The sequence below is a fragment of the Antedon mediterranea genome, chromosome 1 (assembly GCF_964355755.1).
Source record: "Antedon mediterranea chromosome 1, ecAntMedi1.1, whole genome shotgun sequence".
NCBI classification, from domain to species: domain Eukaryota; kingdom Metazoa; phylum Echinodermata; class Crinoidea; order Comatulida; family Antedonidae; genus Antedon; species Antedon mediterranea.
The window spans coordinates 34590037-34612582 of NC_092670.1; the positions used below are offsets into that span (position 1 = coordinate 34590037).

General features: G+C 33.1%; 1 protein-coding gene across 2 annotated transcripts in view; it reads right to left on the bottom strand.

Moving 5' to 3' along the window:
* Positions 1–16777, bottom strand: part of LOC140039602 (sodium/potassium-transporting ATPase subunit beta-1-interacting protein 3-like) — a 35633-nt gene extending 18856 nt beyond the window's left edge. For both annotated transcript variants that reach the window (XM_072085319.1, XM_072085257.1), the window contains exons 1-3: positions 16624–16777; positions 10348–10485; positions 9398–9481 (exon numbers count right to left, since the gene is read on the bottom strand). In XM_072085319.1, the coding sequence (XP_071941420.1) occupies positions 9398–9481; positions 10348–10485; positions 16624–16677 (276 nt within the window). In that variant the 5' untranslated portion in view covers positions 16678–16777. The remainder of the gene's footprint in view (positions 1–9397; positions 9482–10347; positions 10486–16623) is intronic.
* Positions 16778–22546: the final 5769 nt, after the last annotated feature.

The following is a 22546-nucleotide window of genomic DNA, read 5'->3' on the forward strand; positions in this document are numbered from 1 at the left end:
TAAAAAATGGGTGTTGTACGAAAAAATTTTTAATGTAGTGCACTTGGATTTTATCTAATTTGAGTTTACAATATCTCTTTGAAACGACAAAAAAGCTGAAGCTTACAGTAGGAATACACCATATCTAAAGAATTTTAATATTCAATAAAAACAATAAAAAAGCTGGTATATGGTATATAGTAGACTAGTGGTAGACATGTCATAATTAATATCAACAAGTATCAATAATAATATGGAAATTGAATCAAATGTCACACAGACAGTGCTCCTGTACTTTAGTACAGTTCAAAGGTCGTATCAAAGGGTTATAAAAACATTATCAAAATAATGCTATGTGTAACTTCCTTAAAACTAAATGAACATTAAATGTTCAATATCAGTTGATAGAATGTGTACATTTGATAAAACTGCAGTATTATCATATATATTACTCAGGACTCCACTCAACACTATACTGTACCAAAAATAGTAAGATGAATGCTGTTTAAATTGTTTTTACTTCCTTTTTGTTATACTGTATGCTACTTGGTAAAAATGTGTAGATAATATAATGTTACAGTATAAAAAATACAGCACATATTGTAAACACTATGGTTTACACATTGCAATGACAAAGTAATTTTGATTGAATTATTTACTTTGAAACTGTTATACAGTAGTTTATTCGGAAAGTAGAACTATTCAAAAACAAACTTCTCCATATTTATGCAGTACTGGGGTTTTTTTCAGTTAAGGACAGTATGGTACAGATCAACAAAACAACATGACTATTAAAGCCAATTCACACAGATGAGCGGTAAAAGTAATAAAAATATAGAATATATATGTTATTTCATATGACCATTTACACACAACGTGGAGCGGACAGACGGTTTTCACTCAAGAAAGATACAGATTGTACGTGGGACAAGCTATGTGGTTTTCCACTTTATACCATTACCACTAGTAATTAGTCTTTACAGTGAGTGGACTCTAATTATGCATCTGTTTTATTTTGATAAAGAAATTGTAAGTTTAGTACAGTACTCTAAAAGCAATATACTGTTTACATAATATTAGATGGTTTAGATTTAATATTCCAGGACGCTATTGATTGTAAACAAAAACGCAACAAATCATTATCACAGAGACACTTGCACGCAAAAGTGGCATTTCGATTAAAAATTAATCTGTCTATGTTTATTGCTTAACCACGTCAAGCATTAGGGATGACAAAGTGACTTTTTATTGGTATTTATTGTGTGCGATTCTTCAATCAAATGAGTCACAAGATTGTTAGAATATGGATAAAGAGCAAAGTTGATAATATGAACAAGCCTGTGTTTAAAGTACAATATATTGATTATGGTCTGAAACTGTATTTAAAGTATTGACTCAATTACAATGATTATAAAATAAACTACTTTACCTCAATTAAACATATTACAGTAACATAAAATGGGGAAACCCCTAAATAATATCTACACCATTACAGTTATTCTTTCTTTCAGTTTAATTTTAACAATAGACATCATCTTTGTGTTGGTGATGTGCCCATATATGAACATGATGATGTCATATCACTACCATATTTGGGAATTTCACTACCATATTTCGGAATTTCACTACCATATTTGGGAATTTCACTACCATATTTGGGCAAACAAGTTTGATAATGTAGACAGAGCTTTAAACCCATTATGCACTTGTCAATTGTATGACGCACTATACGACGCCCGGGAGTGGTGCGTCATGGGTGCGTCATTTACAAATAATTAATGACACAGGGGTGCGTCAAAGAACCCAAATGGTGCGTCGCCTCAATGTTCAATGGTGCGTCAATGTCCGTCACTTTACCACCGACCCGCGCCACCCAAAAAGCCTGAAAACAAGGCCTTGACGATCGCGGAGGGGCGGCCAGGTTGTACATTGTCACGCTTGAGAGCGTCATCACTCGCGCCCTCTATCGGCCAAACTGGAAAATGACATAATATTTGTATTATAAATAGCCGTTCCAATCTTTGTGTGATTGTGTGATCGCGCGAGAACGTTCCTAGCCGGCCTGATTAACATCGATCGACGACCCTGGCGCGCCTCCATATAGCACCAGACACGCGTATTAGTTTGAGATTTTTGATATAACACTGCATGCACTGCAGTAGTCGGGGTCAACAATCGTCAGTGAAGGTACGTCAAAAAGACAGTCATGGTGCGTCATAATTCACTAAAAGGTCGGTCGCTAATTTAAAAATAGGTGCGTCATTGTCTAGTAAAGGTAAGTCACTTTTTTGACGCAGGGGTGCGTCATAGTATACAAAGGTATGACTCACATCAGACAAATGACGCACCTCTCCCGGGGGTCGTATAGTGCGTCATACAATTGACAAGTGCATTACAGTAGAACACGCAATGGGAAAAACCCTAACTACAGTAACTTCTATTACTGTTATTTCTGTCTTTTTAATTTTAACAATTAGACATTATCTTTTTTTAATGCATATATACTAAACATTACACAATGTTTTCCAACTCTCAAAATTCATCATAACAATAAAGGAAAGTTATTATAACAATGTTATAAATCATAACAATTGACGTTACTGTATTACAAACATTTTACAGACATTATTCTATATCTGTTAAGCTAATTAAAATCCCTACATTAACTATAATCCAGAAAAAACTTGTAATTACATGTTACTATGACAACTACAATATCACTATAAATTATTAAATGTTGTTAAAATTTAATTGCAAGTAGAATCAAATTTGTATTTTTAGTAGTAAAAATGTACTTCTTTTATTTCTGGTTTTAGAAAGAGTTCTGGTATTTGTACAGACCGTAGACCGGTGATTTCATTCAAAACTCGGTCTATTATTCGTTCCTCAACAAGTTTTTAATGGCAGTCTGGATTTATTGGAGCTTCGGGTGCACATTTGCCTCACTTCTTCTTTAGAGCTACTTTAGTCTATGCAACAAGCAAACATTTACTGTACTGTGTATCTGCTAACTTTTCTCAAAGATGTTCTGGTTCTGGTTCCAGAGCAGCATGTTCCAAGTGCCTCAAAATTTAAATTAACAGTTATTTTTAATAACAGTATATTATCTTATTTATAATTAATTTGATTACCATATTTATTATTTCTTTGATACCTGGTAACTAAATTTGTAATATTTGTATTTAAAGCATGAAAAATTAAATAAAAGAAAGAAACAGAACCTACAGTTATTATACTCATTTTTCCCTTTTCTTTTCATAATTTCTTTTGAGCTTGCAAAATTAATTTCTCTACTTATATTCTGTTTAACAACAAAGGGCTTTATGATTGGCGACTATTGGGTCTATTTATGGACAGGGAAAGTGTTTATTATTGCTTTATTTTTAGTAGTACCAATACTAAATATTTTCTTAGGGTCTGTTTCTGCTGCATAACGCAATTTAACCGGTTATTTTAAAATAGATTAAAAATAGATAACAATAACAAGACCGCGTTTCTGCTCAATTTGTGCTCCGAAATAACCGGTTAAATCTATGGGTGGTCGTCGAGCAAACCGTCATCATTACCCAAAATGCAATACACTCAGACGGAAGTAGTAAGTTGGCTGTTTGTTTACATCGACGTCGTCAGTACACACGTGTGTATATCGCCGAACATCTCAAACATGTTAAAATAATAAAATGTTGTCTACAGGTCTACAAGTTTTGTTTTTTGTAAAGCCTACTTACTGATCGCTAATAAAATTAATTCTCATGGCGCCTTCAATAACATGGGGAGGGTCGTGCAGCGCCCGATCGCCTAGGATAATTTTTATCTAGCCTAAAATTCATCAACAAAGGCGATGATGATACGGCCCTTACCACGTGAACGACTGTTGCCTTTCGCGAGCGCGGTCCTACAAAAAACCAAACGGAAACAAAAACGAGACTTAGAATGTTGCAATACCTACCAAACGAGAGTAGATAATTGTTAATTAATTATGATTCATGAAACCCTAACTTTTATAGCAAAAAAAAACTTAAATCAAACGAGAGTATCCAAGTCATAGAATATCGCACGCACATAGTGCCTTTAATAGAATAATGAGTATTAAACATTGTTTCGCATAATATTATGTACTAACATAAATAATAACACATTTCTATGCTTAATAAAATCATATTTAATATATTATCAAAGGCTCTCATAACCTTTGTTTTCGGTCGATGTGATGTTTTTCTAAAAAAAATTTTATAAAACGATCAAATTAAGATTGTTCATTGTTCTCCTATTAAAGGCACTAAGGGCGTGCCATAAATACGCTCGTTTGGATTAAGTTTTTGTTGCTAAATTCATCGTTTATAACATAAATTCGGATGATTTTTGCTATAAAATTTGGGTTTTCATAATTAATTAACCATTATCTACTATCGTTTGGTAGGTATTTGCAACATTTTGAGTCCCTTTTGTTTCCGTTTTGGTGTTAATATAGGACCATCCATACCCTTCGCGAGCGTGTACTAACGCCTCAAATTGCTTAGCTTGGGTAGTCCCCGGAACTCCACCCCAAATTCCTCTTTTACTTTCGCAAAAATGCTCTTATTTATTATCTGTGATTCTTTTCTATTGCCTGCCATCCTTCCCCGTACTTTCTCTCCCTCCACAACTGAATAACATATCTTGTGATTTCATTCATCCACATACATGTTCACTTCTTCGTTCGACTGTCAAAACCACGAGGAAAACACACACCGTATGCGACGGTATCTGACCCGGGGTCACAACTGTCAATCAAATAACCGTTATTTCGTGTTGCAGCTAAGAATTGCTCAGCGATAACCGGTTAAACGGCGTTCTAACACCGATTTAAATTGGTGTTTTTAACCGGTTATTTTGCGCTGCCTTTTAACCGGTTACCACAAATTTGTCCTGTTTCTGCTGCCAAGAAAATGGAGTTAATTTATTCACACCGATTTTAATTTATTCACACCGATTTTAACCGGTTATTTTTATGCAGCAGAAACAGGCCCTTAGTTATCTCTCTCATAAAATGTAGCTATGTTAAGCCACCAGAATCAACATATATAACCTCTGCCCCGATTGCTAAACATGACACAACATCATTGCTCTAGGCTATCTGATTAGACTATTAAAAACTACTGTATTAAAGAATGATATAGTATAGGCTACTGTACAGCAGTTAATGTATTATTTTAATTGTATGTAATAATAATGTTATTGAGTGAGAAAAAACAGCTCTCTGATCTGTCCACACACAATACAGCCCACATACTTACACTGAGGTCAGGGGTTACAATTTGTATGTAATGTTTCCTAGGTAACCAGAAGTGAGAAATGATACATTGAATGATTTTCAAAAACACATTAAACCATTGCGGGTTTAAATGTACTTGAATAATTACCGACAAAGGGTGCATTTTATAAGACATAAATTTTAAATTTAAACTTCACGAAACCCGATTGCTAAAAATATTACCAAATGTGTTGATATGAATACAGTAGTTGGATTTGTTCTTATAGGATTGGTTCTAGCATGCTACATGTGGCTTATGTTTCAAATATCTTACTGTACATCTACACATTGCTCTAAATAATCCTCAACGTTCCTTTTAGACCATAGAGAAATAAGTTGGAGGAGGCAGTTTTCACTCGTAAAATAATTTACTCTAAAGCCTCCTTATAATATCGCTAATGTAGGGTGTCACGAAACCTAAGACCACGAAAGCTAAGACCCCCTAAGACCTAAGATCACAAAAGGTAAGACCCAAGACCTAAGATTACAAATATTTATCTTTCGCACCTGCCTTGTATTTTAACTCCCAACATATATTCTGAATACCACACCTTAGAATTGGCACTTTTATGAAAAAGAATCACATAAAAAGTAACAAATACATTTTTAAATTGAAGATTTTACAGACGTTTTTCTTGCACACAAACTGTTTGCGAATTTCGCATGACAAGCCTACAGTACAGTAGCAGGGTCCCAGTAGCAGTAGGCCTACCATGTTCAATGTTTTTGTTTCTATGGAACGTCAAAAGAGCAAAAATTATATAGAGGGCTGAAAACTCTGTGGAGTCCATCTACAGTGTGGATGGTACAATGTAAAATTAAAATTGTAATGATAATAGTATAATCATGCAAGTACGAAGAAATAAATACTGGCAAATAAATTTTAATTTAAAAATCGTGATTCGTTTCGTTTTCTTTCTGTTTTTATACTTGTACTATTATTGTTGCTCTTTTGGCGCTCCATAGAAACAAAAACATTGAGCATGGGGGGAGCTCGAGGAGTTACAGTATACAAAGAAACATGTCTGTAAAATCATCAATTTAAAGGATTTATTTATTTGTTTTTATGTGTTTCTCCGTCTGAAAGTACTTATAAATCCTAATTTTAAAGTGTGGTGTTCAGGATAAAGTTAGTCAACAAATTTGGAGTCAAAATACAAGAAAGGCAGGTGCGTAAGAAAAAAATCCTCTGAACCAACACAATGGAGTAAATATATACCAACAAACAACCCGTCAAGTTTGTTTGTTGTAAAGAAAAAATATACATTTACTCAACGGGCGAAAATAATGTGAGTTTATCTATGTTTTGCGGTAGTATTTAATTATATTTATGGTAATAAATGAAACCTACTGTGTTTAAAATTATGTATGGATAAACAAGTATTGTTTTTAAGCTGTAGTATATCTTAGTATTTTTAATCTTAGGTCTTGGGTCTTAGATTTTGTGATCTTAGGTCTTAGGGGGTCTTAGCTTTCGTGGTCTTAGGTTTCGTGACACCCCGCTAATGTATATCACTATATCACTAAGGTAAGATATCATGCTACACTAGTACAGTAGGGCTAGTTTGGACTTGCTTTTAGCAGTAGAGCATTACACAGTAATATATACTAAATTACTAGGTGGATCTCATGGTAGCTATAGTGTACAGTAACAATGCAAACATTTTTAGACCCTCCTTTCAAAATCTTGGATCAACCACTAGTATAATCCTACATAATAATACTAAGGTATTGCCATTCTATGATCAATAATTTTTTAATTTACTACAAAATAATAATAACTTGATTCAATGTTTTGTGTTTTATAACCTATTTTATGTACTTTACACACTGACTCACTATACAGTAGCAAAAAGTAGGCCTATAATAATAATAATAATTCAAGGGCCAATTATACTAGATTATTAGTAGATTTCTAACATTGCCAATAAAGAAAATTGGTAACAATATAATTTGACAATTATTAAAATCCACCATAAAGAAAATAAACCTTGTAATTGTATGCACCTACATGCATGAGGTGAGAATATTGACTCTAACAGCATTCATGTAAATAATTATTCTTAAAGATGTATTGTCCCCCTGAAAAATATTTTTTTTTCTTCAATTTTTGTTGTTAAATATGACATTTTAATGTCACATAATAGTTATTGACTTCGACCAAAAATTGGATCAAAACAAATTTATTTACCTGAAAACTGGAATTTAAAGCAAAAAATGGAAAAATTGGCTGCCAGCCAATGGATATTTGGTTGAATTTAACAATTTTTCATGTTATTTTATAAGTGAAAACATTATTTTTTTTCTACGGAAGTAATTCACTTTACCCAAACTACAAAATAACCTATTCAAAGTCTGATTTAATTAATCTTCATTTTTTTATGTTTTTTGGGGACAATACTCTTTAACTTTCAAACTAAAATCATATGTGTTGCAAATTTCTTTTGATATTAAAATAATACAATTATGAAAATTACAAAACCTAATAAACTGATTAATATACTAATTAACAGTACTATTGGACTTATCCATTTAATAGCTCCGCGTTTTTTCTCACAACGTAATTCAATTGTCACACTTAAAGGCTGCTGATAATTTAATAGAGCGCAGTCGGTCACGTTTCAGAAATACTAATCACATTACATTGTTATGTGAACATTCTCACATTGGCTGTATTGATTGTAGCGTCTACATTTTTCAATTACAGGGGAAAACTCAAGGTTTCAGAGAAGATATATTTATATAAAGAAATATCAATCGTGTGTTTGTTTACATTAAACAAATATTAACTAGAACTAGAACCATGGGAGTGCATACTGTAAAATTCCCCTACATAAGATTTTTGATAAGGCTAATTTCACTACAACTTTGTGAATGTGATTTTGGTGTAATGGTTATACAGTATCCAGCCTTACACATTTCAGGTCCCTGGTTCAATTCCTGCCAAGGATCTTCTTTTTTTCACATCCTTTATATTAATTTTATATTTTATTATCATTTTTCATTATTACCGTAGTTCCCTGGGTATAATCCCACCCCCCTTGTACGTGAAATTTGCCCGAATTTGGGAGGTGGGACTATACCCAGGGATTTCCCGGTGCATGAACTGAAAATGACAATATTTCTTCTGGCTACGATTTAGGCTATCTAAAGCTATATTCCGATGTAGGCCTAGACATTAGACTGCAAGGTCATCTAGGCGGCCTAATTGGTCTATGCCTACTGTATAGATTTTCTCCCAGATTTCTACTTAAAAAATTAATACGAGTTCTCCGTTTCTCCCGATTCCCCACGCTCGAGCTCTGTGCAAATCGCATGTTGTTGCATGTGACACAAACTACAGTACTGCTCCGGTCGGTATAGAGGGCGGTGTTTTTTTTAAGGTAATCAAGCATGCAGTAGTGTAAACAAGGCATGCAGTATGTACACGGCGAGCGAGTGTGCGGCGAATGCATGATGTGCAGAACGCGAAGATCGGGGCGATGATATTAAGGTTGTATTCAACTTTACGATGGCCAATGTTTGATGAGTTTTAAGTCAGCCGAATTCAGAGAAATTACTCTATTTTTTGGTGAGAATTTCTTTTAAAAAAATCGACGTCGGCCTAGCTAGCTAGGCCTACCTCTGTCCTAATGATAAATTATACACTGGGACTTTGCCCGGGGATATGCTTGCGTGCGAAGGTAATCGTAAAGTCGGGGGTGGGATTATACTCGAGGTGGGATTATACCCGAGGAACTACGGTAATAATATTTTATATTTTTTACTATGAACCTAATGTTATGTTAAGACTGATTAGTATTAATTCACCGGCTTTGAAAATTGTCTAACTACCTATTAACACTAGAAAAAATATTAATAAAAAGTGGTCCAGAATTGGCCTCCAAAATATGATGGAGTTGTCTTTGACCGCATACCCTATCTGTGGTGTCAATTTGGTAAAGATCTTGCAATAACTTTTTGAGTAATCCTGCTATCAGACAAACACACACGATCGACTACATAACCTCCTTGGCAGAGCATGTAAATACATATTATTCATGTTTCTGTACATGTAAACAAATAATCACATGTGTTTGTTGTGTAAACAAACTGTGTGTTTGTTTACATAATCAATTATCTTACCTCTAATGACAACGTTCCAACCTCAAGGTATAAACATATATAAAAAATATTCCAACCAATCCATAATACCAACCATACAAAATACTAAAAGATAAAAACAATATTAGATGTTAGCGGTATATTAGAGATACACCCTCCCTGTATGGATGAATGATATAGTTCGATTCAGAAGCATGCAGTTACAATACTATATACATTTAGGTAGTGATAATGCCATGAGAGGACGGTGGGGTGGGGGATGTACAGACAGAAGAAAAGTGATAGGCAGTTCTAAAAAACACGCCCCCGACTGTTCTACAGTATTTAACAGTAAGCAGATTGCGGATTTATGCTAATTTACTAATAATACAATTGCATCTAAAAATATATACAAAATAAAGTAGAAACAAATATTTTTCAACCTAAAAATTAGTTTGGATTTTTTGCTATTTTTTGTTCTGATACTCTTTGTACTATTGTCAAAGTCAATGAATTTGAGATAACTATTATTGTACACAAGAGAGTTGGAGTATGCAGTACAGTACTGTACTATACTATATTAACATGTGATATTGTAGGTATTTGACAGCCTTGTCAACACATACATGTAATAGGTAAGGTAACACATTAGGACCATGGAAACAGCTACTGTATCTTGACAGCTCCTAATGATTCCAGTTACATTTGATAAGTGGGACATAGTTAGCTATGGCCCCCATTTCCCCCAGCCAGCCTATACTGATACTATTTTTTGAATTTGCAACTTGTACAGTATGTGCTGCTAGCAAAATAGTATACAAATAATGCATAGTCAGAGTGCATTAGTGGAGATTTGGCGCACTCGGGGTATGACATTGTGAATACCCGAAAGTGCGCTGCATCTTTTATTTATAATTGGCTACATCCATGAAGCCATGTTTAATAAAACAAACTATTGCATTCCCATCAATTGTTATTTTTCTTATACTTACCACAGCTAAAAATTTAGGCCTATATTGGTAACAACCAAACAGGCCAAATAATGTGAATATTATGCTTAGAAAGTTGCCTATGATGGGAGTCCACATGTAGCCTACAAAATCAAATACAAGCTTCTCTGTACTTGCAAGCTGTAACAAAGATAGAAGAAAAACAATTATATTAAATTCTTAATAAATTTGCAGTCTAATCTAAGGTGTACACAAATGTACAGTAATACAGTGTACTGTAGTGGTATTTGACAATGACAGTCAGAAAACTGGTTTTGTGGGGAAAATGGTATTGACAGATTTCTTTTATTCGACCTTTAATATTGTACAGTATATCAACTACTTTACACTTACTGTACACTCTATATTACACCAAATACTACCAAAATAGATGACAAATTATAGACTACTGTATATAGAGGTACTCTACAACTTCTAACCTACCACTGTCAGTACTGTAGGTGTAGCCTGCATTTTGACTTAATATTGGTCAACAATAGTTTGGCACACATGTCATGTCATACGTATAATACAGTACTTGTTTGCAGACAAGAATCTAAATGCTGACTGGTGGACTAAAAAAGAGTGTAGACTGTAGGCCTATAAAAGTATTGGAACTGTTTCTCCATCTCTCTCCTTGTTTAGCCTGGTAGGTGGTAGACACAAACAGTACAGTAATTGCTAATCAAACCAAGATTGTTGTTAGTTAATATAGTTTTGAATGTTGCTGTTCTTACTGAAGATGTGTAGTAATAAAGTAGTTTGGTGATAGCTATTTGCTATGCTACTACACTGGAGAAATGAATATTTCCTGCACCTTCACTTTATTGGGACACACCTTTAAGACTTACAGTCTAACAATAGAGTAATACTAAAAGTGGATTAATGTGTTTCCAAATACTATTACCAAACTTTTAAACTATATCAAGAATAAACCATAAATCAATTTGAGGAAAAAAAATACAACCATTACTACAATTTATGATAGTAGCATGCCCTTATAATTCAACACCATAATTCATGTATAAGAATGCTATACTGTACGTGGGAGCATACAAAACACATTGTGGTTTTATTAATGTCTTAATTCAACAAACAACATTGTAAAATTAATAATTTCCAGCTTAATTGCGATAGGCATTTACTTTCAACACTCAAGGCCATGGCCAAATACCATACCCACTTATCGAGTACTTCCAGTACACAATGACATGCTGGAAAACTTTTAATAACTTATTATTAAATATTAATAATTGACACACACTTTTAGTTTATTGTACATTAATTACTGTATATTTATATACATTATTTAGCAATCATTACAAAATAACTACACTTTTATAGAACTAGTGCATAGTGTATACTGTAACAATACTGTACCTACATTTTGACACCTTACAGTAAAATCTATATTTGTCACTGTTTTTATCAAAAAATAAAATATAAAAATAAAAATATATTTCTATCTGTAATTCATAAGAAATTAATGGTTTATTGCAAATAGCGTGCATGACGCATGATGGAAAGGGTTCGGGATCAAACGTCACTACGCATACGACGTACGTGATTTGTTGGATGTGCGTACATGTTGTAATGTTTGTTCCCTCCTTAAACCTTATTGCTGTAATAACTAATACTTTAATACCGGTACTTAATGTTATACTCATGGCATGTAATAAAGTCAGTATCAACCGACAGTACAGTGCACTACAGAATTTATACCAAGTAAAAATAATTTAGATAAATAAAATCCTCATGCTATTTACGCATATTGTTGACATGGTCCCTAAAAATAAACAAGTTCTCACAGCTCTCTGGTTCACGACCAAAAAATTATGTTTGGTATTCACAAGTTATTTGAAACTTGGATGAGCGCTCGGATATTATGTCATGTGACCAATGAGTACGATTTCATACAGGTTTCAAACACTTTAGCAACATTAGCATTTATTTTAATGTGCTATTTGAGTATTTTCTGGCTAGACTTGCCAATTTATGACTGCAGTTTATGATTTGTCCTTTATCTGAACTTTTTTCGATAAAAACAAGATCATGTACTGAAATTACCTTACAACTATTTATAGAAATATTGTGTGCATTCTAATTATGATTAAATGGGAAATTATTTTAAAACCTTTTATATAAATGACGTTCACATTAAACTATGTCAAGTTATTTTCTACTAAATAAGCTACTTAATCCTTATCACCATATGTTTGAGGGTTAACGTTCAATTACTGTACCAAATAAAACTAGACATGAAACTCGTCACTTTGACGAGTTAGTTATCCGCACGACAAACGCCACGTGCACGTCATACGTTGGAATATTGCACACAGATTATGACATTATGACCTAAACTGAAGAATATCATACGTTGTTATATGTTATTTTAGTGCTGAATTCTGTCTATTTTGTGTCATATACAGTATAAACAGTATAATCTTACATATTACATACAGTGTAGAATAGGTGAAATTACAGAACCCGATATACTTAAAATGTAATATAACCTCCTAGGCAGAGGTACAGTAATTACTATAATACTGTACAGATATACTTATTACACAGTACTATACAGTACTTATACTGATAGGAGATTCACCTAAAAGTGAAAGCTCTATAGTTAAAAATAGATAAAGCTTTTTAAATGAATCACTTCTGTAGGTGGGTATCTATTCCAGATGACAAAACCTTTTCATTGTGTCTTTTGTGACAAATAACAAAACTATTTTGTACGGTAGAAAAACAGTTGATTTTTCCTCTCAGAAACAGACATTTTCACATTGTACAATAAATTTATTTAAACAGTAATTTAAATAATTTGTAACATAATATAGTTTATAATGAGAACAATATTCATTGTACATATAAGGATCTGCTGGGAATAATTTTTAAAAACAAAAAATAAAAATATTCATTTAAAGATGTATTGTCCCCCTGAAAAATATTTTTTTGGTTGAATATGCCATTTTAATGTCACATAATACTATAGTTATCCATTTTGACCAAAAATTGGGTCGAAAAGAAATGTATTCATTTGAAAAAAAAATTTACAGTAAAGGAAAAATAGTCAAATTGGCTGCCAGCCAATAGGTTTTTGGTTGAATTTAACCACTTATTTTCTCATTTTATAAGTGAAAACATTGTTTTTTCCCCGTTTTTTTCTACTGAAGTGATTAACTTTAATAAAACTACAAAATAACCTATTCAAAGTCTGATTTAATTAATCTTCATTTTTTATGTTTTTAGGGGACACTACATCTTTAAGTATTATTAACTGAAAATGTCCACCACTTTATCACTCATTCATGTGATTTACATTGTTGTAGCTTCTATTCTATTGTGATGATTAGTAGTGTATGATTGATGGTAAGTTAACACCTTAGAACTTTATAGAAGCTACCTATACAATAAAACCTGTGAATAGAGTTTTGTTACCAAGGTGAATGGAGTGTTTGTATAATTAGTCATCTCCTATTGCTGAATAAATTCTCCCACTTCAATAGCTGTGTATTCTTTATATTACTAATTGTACTGACATAGAGTTACCTTACACAGTATAAAGGTTTACAGTTTTAAATTGTTTGACGTCAATTTATATTACCTTTTGATCGCCCTAACTTTTTGTAATTAAAAAAGCAAAATTTGCAATAACAAACCATAGCTTAAGCAGTGAATAAAACAGCATTGCAAGCAATGCTGAAAAAAGCGCATAATAGCTGCGTTATACAATTAAACAAAACATAAGCTATGCAATAAAGAGAAAAAGGATTATATACAGTATGGCTAGAGGTAATTATATGCTTAATTAAATGTGATAAAATTAACTATTAAGATATAGATGTTCTGCTTGTTTTACGCTTTTTGGTGCTAGACCAATATTGCGCCTATGTGGTATGAGCACAGTATAATTAATTTGTCATTACAGTACAGTAATAATGGCTACCTTTTCATGCATTTAACTTGATTTGATTGATTGATTTGATTTATTCAATATCGGCTCATTACAATTACAACAGAATACATTAAAATATATAATGAAACAAAAAGCCAGGATTGTCACAAGCGAACCCAATCACTGTTTAACAACTTTTCTTTAACAGAAATCAAATATAATATAAATATAATATAATTTATAAATGACAAAAACATTTTTTTTATTAAAATAAAAAGAAATAGTGTTGGCGAAGACTAGTCTTGTATTCTTGAAACCTGCCAAGGAGAGTAGACCAAGCTCACTTAAATCTGAGGGAAGACTATTCCAAAGTTTACAGAATCTAGGAAAGAGTGAAGATTGAAAATAGACAGACCTTCATTTCTGCACACAGTACATACTTCACATCAAGTCTTACTACTACTCCACATGCAAGTGGCATGCTAAGAGCACTTTCTTAGCATGAATTTTTAATCAATATCATAGTCTTCTGCTAGCCTACATCCTTGGTAAACAGTGGGGACTAAAAGATAACTTGCCTAGATGTCTTGTAATGGAGCTATAGAATGTACGGTACATTTTGACCAGAATCCTAAATCTCTGTCTACAGTATCAAACTATTTTGAAAACAAAGTGTGATGTCCACTAATATGGTGGTGATATACCTAAATATGGTAGTGATATGACATCATCATGTCCATACATGGGCACATAACGATTTTTTGTCACATAAAGTTTGATGATAGTGTAGACAGAGCTAAATGTTTTTGAGAGAAAGAATTTGGAAACAACCATACTTCAGGATAGAAAACAAAATTCAAATTGTACAGTACTACTACTACTACTAGGATTAATTCTGTCATCATTCTAAGATCTGCAATACTGTAATAGTGTACTGTAAGTACTGTTTTAAGTATTTGATTTGTATTTTGTATGTAAATTACCAAATACCAATCAAATAATTTAAAATGGCTTACTCATGCATATGCAGTGATACCATAGAAATATAAATAAATTATAGTACTATCAAAGCATTTTGTTTAACAATTGGATTTTTCTGTGCCCTGTGTTCCGAGGGGCTATAGAATTTGCAAATACAGTAATACTGTAATAGTAATACAATAGGGGGTGGGATTCTACTTCTTCTAACCCTAACCTGATAAACACTTTAAATGGGCCCCTAAATTAGGTGGTCTCAGGGATTATACTGAAACACAGGATTATTGTATACCAGGGAAGAGTTAATTTAACTCTTCCCTAGTGTATACTAATCATGTACAATCAGGATATTAACTTTTTAAAGATTACTGATGTATTATAACTGTTTAATAAATTAATGTAAAATGAAACATTATTCTTAATGATGAAAAATGCAAATTGAAAATAGTAGTTAAAGTGTACCAATCACATTCATACTCCTGTTAATTAAATTATACTTTTATATTGTACAGAATTATTACTCATTGTTAAACAGTACATTGTTAGTTATCAATTTCAAGGTCAACAACAACAGGAAATAATTCCAATTCTAATAATTTCCTGTATTGTCTTTAATTCGTTAAATCACCTGAATAATTTACCCAATAAATTGAGTTCATGAATGCATGTGATCGTAACTACTGTAGGATAAATAAAAGTGAAACAAAATACTTAGATTATATACTGTGTAGATCTACTGACTGAGTAATGTTCATTTGTTAGAAGTTTATTTATTCAATAATACAGTATATACATCAACATTTATATCCGGATACTACTGTATATGATAACAATCCATAAACAAATTGACTGTGTATTCTTCAAACAATGTGTGTGCAACGACGGCTAGTCATTATCTGCAATGATATATTTTTATCAGTAGAATAAAGTTTGTACTCTTTAACTTTATCTTATCATTGTGTACTGCAGTAATCAATAGTTTAAACACTGTACTCTACAGTTACACCCCTTTAAAAGTCAAAACAATTTTATTTTCCATACACAATTAAAACATCCCTTTTTTATATTTATAAATAATATAGAAATTCATGATGCTCGGTATTTTTGCATTTACATTTTGTTGTTGTCTACTGGTCCTGGCCTACTAAAGTAATACAAGTTCAAAAAAATTAATCCCAAAAAAAATATCAATCTATCTAGACAGTCAATTATAAGCCCTATTAGTATTAGGTCTAGACCTAGGCCAAGCCTAAGTAGGCCTAGTTGTAGGCCTACCCTACGCGACGATGATGGTGACAAATGGTGATCACACGCTGATATAGTTATTGCTATTCGAAGGTGAGTTGATTGGTAACCTATCGGATAGAAAACATGATAAACGACAGAAATAATTAATCACTTACCAACTGTAAAGCACAAATCGATATAAGTGTACATCTAGATGTACAACAATCCATTTTAAAATTTGAAGTTTTTATTTCCCAATATCTTTTGATCAATTTAAGCTAGGCCTGGGACTACATTTCCGGAGCCAGTATTTGTGTCTTGGCAGCTGATATCCTGGCGGCGTTTGATTGAGATATCCGTACCGTCGATAAACGGCGATGGTACGAAAAAAATGACAACATCCATCAAAATATTGGTGGCGGTATTTATGCTCCTGACAAAAAAAAGAACCTGTTAAATCAGATTCGTAACAATTCTAAATTCAAATGCGGTACGGTCAACACAGAAAATATAAAAACATATATATATATATATTGAGAGAGAAAAAAAAGAGAAAAACATGAATAACTAAACTACAACTACACTACTATGTAGTTCACTTACAATAAATCGATCATTGAAAGTGTAGTACTTGAAAGAAGACCGTATCTGCTGCGGAACGTAAACTTTCTTACAAAATTCAAATAATTTGTACGATTTCTGAGAAATATATAAACAAAATTCGCAGTAGGCCTACTTACTTACATTACTGCAGTTTTTACTAATTGTTATCATCTGATCTAGGCGGCCTACTGTACTTTGTAAATCTTTCGGACGGTTTTCCTAATCTTTCGTCAATTAATTACTGATCTTATCTTATCATCTATATTACTCTTTCCTCTTCTTGATAATAATATATAAATCGTTTTACTTTTATACATAATGCATATACTATATTTGTATTTATATTAATATAATAACACGCCTAAATATTGTAATTGTATTTTTGCGTTAAGGAGTTGAGTAATTAGATGTTTTGCCCTACTCTGACGTAATTTGTATTTATACTAAGTACATTTGAGAATACTTGCGAAAATTCGCAAGTATTTCTCGGGTGGGACTCGAACCCACGACCTCCAGATCACTAGCCTGTTGGTGCAGTACCCGCTGCTTACTTGGACTCGAATCTAACCACTAGCCATCACCACAAGCTCGGTGGTCTAGAGGTATGAACGCCAGGCTAGTGATCTGGAGGTCGTGGGTTCGAGTCCCACCAAAGAACTACTTGCGAATTTTTTCGCAAGTATTCTCAAATGTGCTTAGTATAAAGTACAAATTACGTCAGTAGGGCAAAACATCTAATTACGTCTAAATATTGTTTATAATTATAGATTTGTTAAGTGTAAGTTTTAAGTTTATTGTTTCACCAGGGAAGAGTTAACTGGTTTCACACAATACAATATACAATATAATACAGAACATAAATTAATAAAATATAATTGTGTGAGGAGAACGCATTAAGCATGAAGCTTTAAGTTTAGTCCTCCAGATAAATAAATATATATTTAATTATTTAATTTAGTGAGAGCAAGAACACTTCTTTCTTTCGTTAAGATCATAGACTATTGACTCTAGAAGTTACATCTAACTTTTGAGTAGTGACGACTCGGCCAATTCTTGTTTGTTTTATTATTGTTTGTTGGTCAAATAAATAAATGAAATTAATGAATTGGTGTATAATTAAAATAGGTTGGTGTAGCCTTAATTAAATACAGGCTGGCATATCTCTTATATCTCTCAGAATTATCGTTTTTCAACAACCTCTTCAAAATCTATAAAATCATTTTTTCACGCTGCTGCTCTAGCCAGCTACGTCACATGAGGACTACTTATTCATAAGCTAAAGCAAGCAGCAGTTTTAGTATCTAAGGCCGACAGTTTTGCGACTTTGTAAACTCGACTATAATTTATAGATCCCAGCTGCTGGACCAAAAAAAACGTCTGGGAAAAGAGAGTCTATAAGGGCTCACGCCCTTTGATTGGTTGACGCGAATCAACAGACTGGGAAGAATTTTCGTGAAGTCACGTTGTCTCTAGAAGGTATTCAGTTGCATGCCAACAGGTTGTAGTCACACACAGCACATTAAAGTTCAAAATTGATTGATTGATTTTTAAATGTGAATTAAAGAACTATCTTTGATATGTATGTATTTTTGCAATTAAAGGAGATCTTTTTCAATAATTAATTTTAAAATGTCAAGCAGCGTTTTTTGTAAGAAATATTTCTTGTTTATAATGGGGATCCGAAAATGTATAGTTGTCAAATTTAGGAATCACTTTACCTATTACATTTGTTCGTCAGCAGTCCCATACAAACAAAATTGCAAAAAAAATCAAAACCAGGGAAATAAAAAATAAAATGTAAATAAATAAATGTACCATTGGTGTTTCCGCAGCAATGTGTTTTTCATTCGATTTTTGTCCACTTGTTTTATTTTATGTCTAATGTATTACATAATTAATACACCACGAAAAACACCCAAAATTGGACATTTTATACTTTCGTTATGTGTTTGCGCCGCACATTAATTCACACAGCACAATTGTTCTTTAACGTCTTTTATTTTCGTAAGTAATAAGTCTGAACAGTCTAAAGTTCCATATCCTCTATTGCTTTAATTTTTTCCGATATCTATTTTAAAGTAAAGGGATAGTGTATAACAAATAAATGGCAGTAGTTCCGAATTTTATTCTTGACACAATTTGTTTTTATTTTAATAATTTGTCAAAGTATTTTTATTAGAGTGCGCTTTTATTATAAATGCCCATGCAAAGTATATAACCACATATTAAGGCAGAAAAAGACCGTGCGGAGCACGTGTTACTGCTAGTAAAAATAAATTGTGTACGTACGGTGATGATTATACAGCATTGTGTATACATTCAATTCAACCATCAACGTGTGTTGCTAGCTGTGCTTCCGCTTTCTTCATGCGCACTTCCTTACGCGCGCGCTTGTGCCAAGGTAACGATGTTCCCAAGAGGAACTGCATGACAACTAAACAAAACAAAACTTGGATGAATTTTCAAGAGTGAACACGGAATCTACATAGCTCAGTAAGTTTCTACTTATTGTTTATTATTATGCTACAATATAATGTATACTTAATTTAAATTTTAAATACTTCAATCCGTTTAGATATGAATCAGTTTAAAGCTTATAACAACTGAGACTCCTACTACTAAATAAAGAATCAAAACCCCATCTGACTTTTTAGTCACACTTAGGAACACGTTTTGCTTCTCCCGGTATATTCGATTCAAGAATCAAGAATCAACTGGGGTTTATATTGTTTAAAACATGTTTCTGTTTTGTATTTTAGATTGAATAATTTCTGTTAGAATTTTTTTCTATTTAAACCTTCTAGAGGTAAGCAATATTTTAAATAATATTCATTATTTATAGGGCATTTATTTGTATATGGCGCAGAGATTGTATTAACAAAGATTACACTGGTTTATTCATAATAGAGAATTAGTTAATAGGGCATCTTGCATTTGTATATGGGGCAGCGTCCGAAGTAACACGAACCATCTACTGACATTCCCATGTGTCCTTTTTTGTTTCAGATATGCCTGGAAGGTCGTGGAGAAACCCCTTTAAAACTTGGAAACCCCAAAAATGCTTTAAGAACAGGTATGTTACATACAGTCAATTATTTTTTCAACAGAGAAAAAAATAAAATGAATCGTATGACGAAGTATACTGATTAATCCGATGATTAAAAAAATACCCCAAAATACAATAAAGATATTTTTTCTTTAATTTTCAGCCGGTCAGCCATTACAGGCTTTTTCAGGAAATATGTCATGTGTTGTTTCTACAATGTCAACGATGATGACAATGATCAAACATCAATTCAGGCCTGGTTAGGCGTTCCACCTGCCTTGAGAATTGCAATTATCCAAATCATATATGGAATTGCTATTCTCACACTGCCCCAAACATCGGCCATCGGATACGATAACCAAGAATTGCCATTTGGCATTGACAATGGTATAATAAGTGGATATGCAAGAGATCTCCTTATTCTGGATGGACGCGTCTTTGGACGTAGACACAGCGAACCTGACTCAATGGTAGCTCTTAACTGGATAAGAAAATGGTGCCTCCTGGACGTTATCAATAATATACCGGCAATTGGATACACACCTGATGGAAGTGACAGTAACATCCACACAACCAATGAATATTGGTCAAGTCTGTCTAGCCCACTGACCTCATCACCAAGATGTAGCAATCATCTGAGCGACGAATCATTGTTCAGTAACACTTGGAACAAACAAGACTTCAAGACTTCTCCACCTTCAGAACACTGGATAAAACGCATGTCACTTGAAATCCGGATAATGGATGGAAACCTTAAAAACCATGTTCAATGTTTGGCATCTGATCGTCTGTTTCCAGCAACGAATAATAGTCACCAGGTAGGTTGAATTGAATTTAAAAGGTCGACACTCCAATTAAAGCTGTTGACAGATAATCTTCAAAAGTTTTTATAACAGAAAACAACTTTTTACTTTATAGATAGTACTTGCACTGGTTCCTATGGCAAAGTTTTGCTTAATCGCTTTGGAGATTGTAATGGCAAACTTGTGGCTGTTAAGGCTATCATCACAACAACCAATAAGTCCAGAAAATTCAATCGGTTCGCCGACAAGCTGGCAGTTTCCCTTGAAGCTAGAATAATGAAGGTGCTATCCCAAAAAATCGACGTGTTTCCACGGGTGTATGGTGTTTGTGAAGCAGTTACCTCCGACACACAATGGGCCATTGTTATGGAATTTGTTGGCGACTCAACATCATTCAAATCAACATCATTGCTGAAAGCTTTAGCAAGTGGTTCACCACATATTACCACGATTGATTGTTTTCGCATTATTCTGGACATCGCAGAAGGAGTCGAGGTACTTCAGATGAATGGCTTGATTCACAATGACCTGGCGACCCGGAATATTCTTCTTTACAACAAGGGTTGTCATATCTCTGCAAAAATTGTCGACTTTGGCTCAGTTTGCACCGCAGAAGCACCGTTTGATGTCTTCCAATTGAACAATACCGACAAAGCCGATGTCTTCGACCTCATGCAAGATCACCCGGAAAATGCACCAGAGCTGTATAACATCAACACACCACCGACCTTTGCATCCGACATCTACAGTTTTGGTGTCATAATTGAAGGCATTGCCGCTAACAAAGTATTAATGCCGCTAATGGATATAAGTGGACCCTGCCTTCATTCCAGACCAGACAAAAGACCAGCCATCGAAGACTTAATTGATCACATTGAATTCGAATTTTTTAATTTCAAGAAGAATCAAAATTAGTATTGCTTTAAAGCTTATGCTGTTTCAAATAATGTATAATTGATCAACAAATAAATATGAGTATCTATTTTAACTGAAGGAAGTGTTAGGTATTAATTATCATATCGGCAAAATCTTGATACACAGCGTGACATTATGTAGACCTATCACATGTGACGAATTTACCATCAAAACGCCGTGGCCATTGATATCAATGCTTAGTACGTTCTCGAGTTCGAATCCACGACAGGTTGAATTGAATATAACCGTTTAAAGCTTAATTTAAATTACAAAACTAGCAAAAAAGATACGAAATCTCACACAAAAAAATTGCAAAATATAAAAAAAAACATTAAATAAAAAAAATGTGAATGAACAGAAAAATAATATTAATATTCACACAGCACTAAGTCCCGTTGCTTTCATTTTGTAGCTTACAGATATTTCAACAAAGTAACAAAAATCAATGGCCGTAAATAGTTCCGAATTATATTCTTGACAATTTGTTTGCTGTTTTTTTTTTAATAATAGGCCTATAAACATTCTACAAAGAGGCTTAGAAACGTTTGCATTTTTAATTGAAAGGGGATGGAAATTGAAGACGGAGATTTTCAAGACTTGTAATCAGACAATGTCATGGCGTGAACTTATTATATTCAAGCAGCAAGACTCTGGAATTCTATTCCCGTCTGATGAGTTTGTGCAAAAGAACTAAACAAGAAATATTTTGTTAAAAACAGTTTTATTATTGTT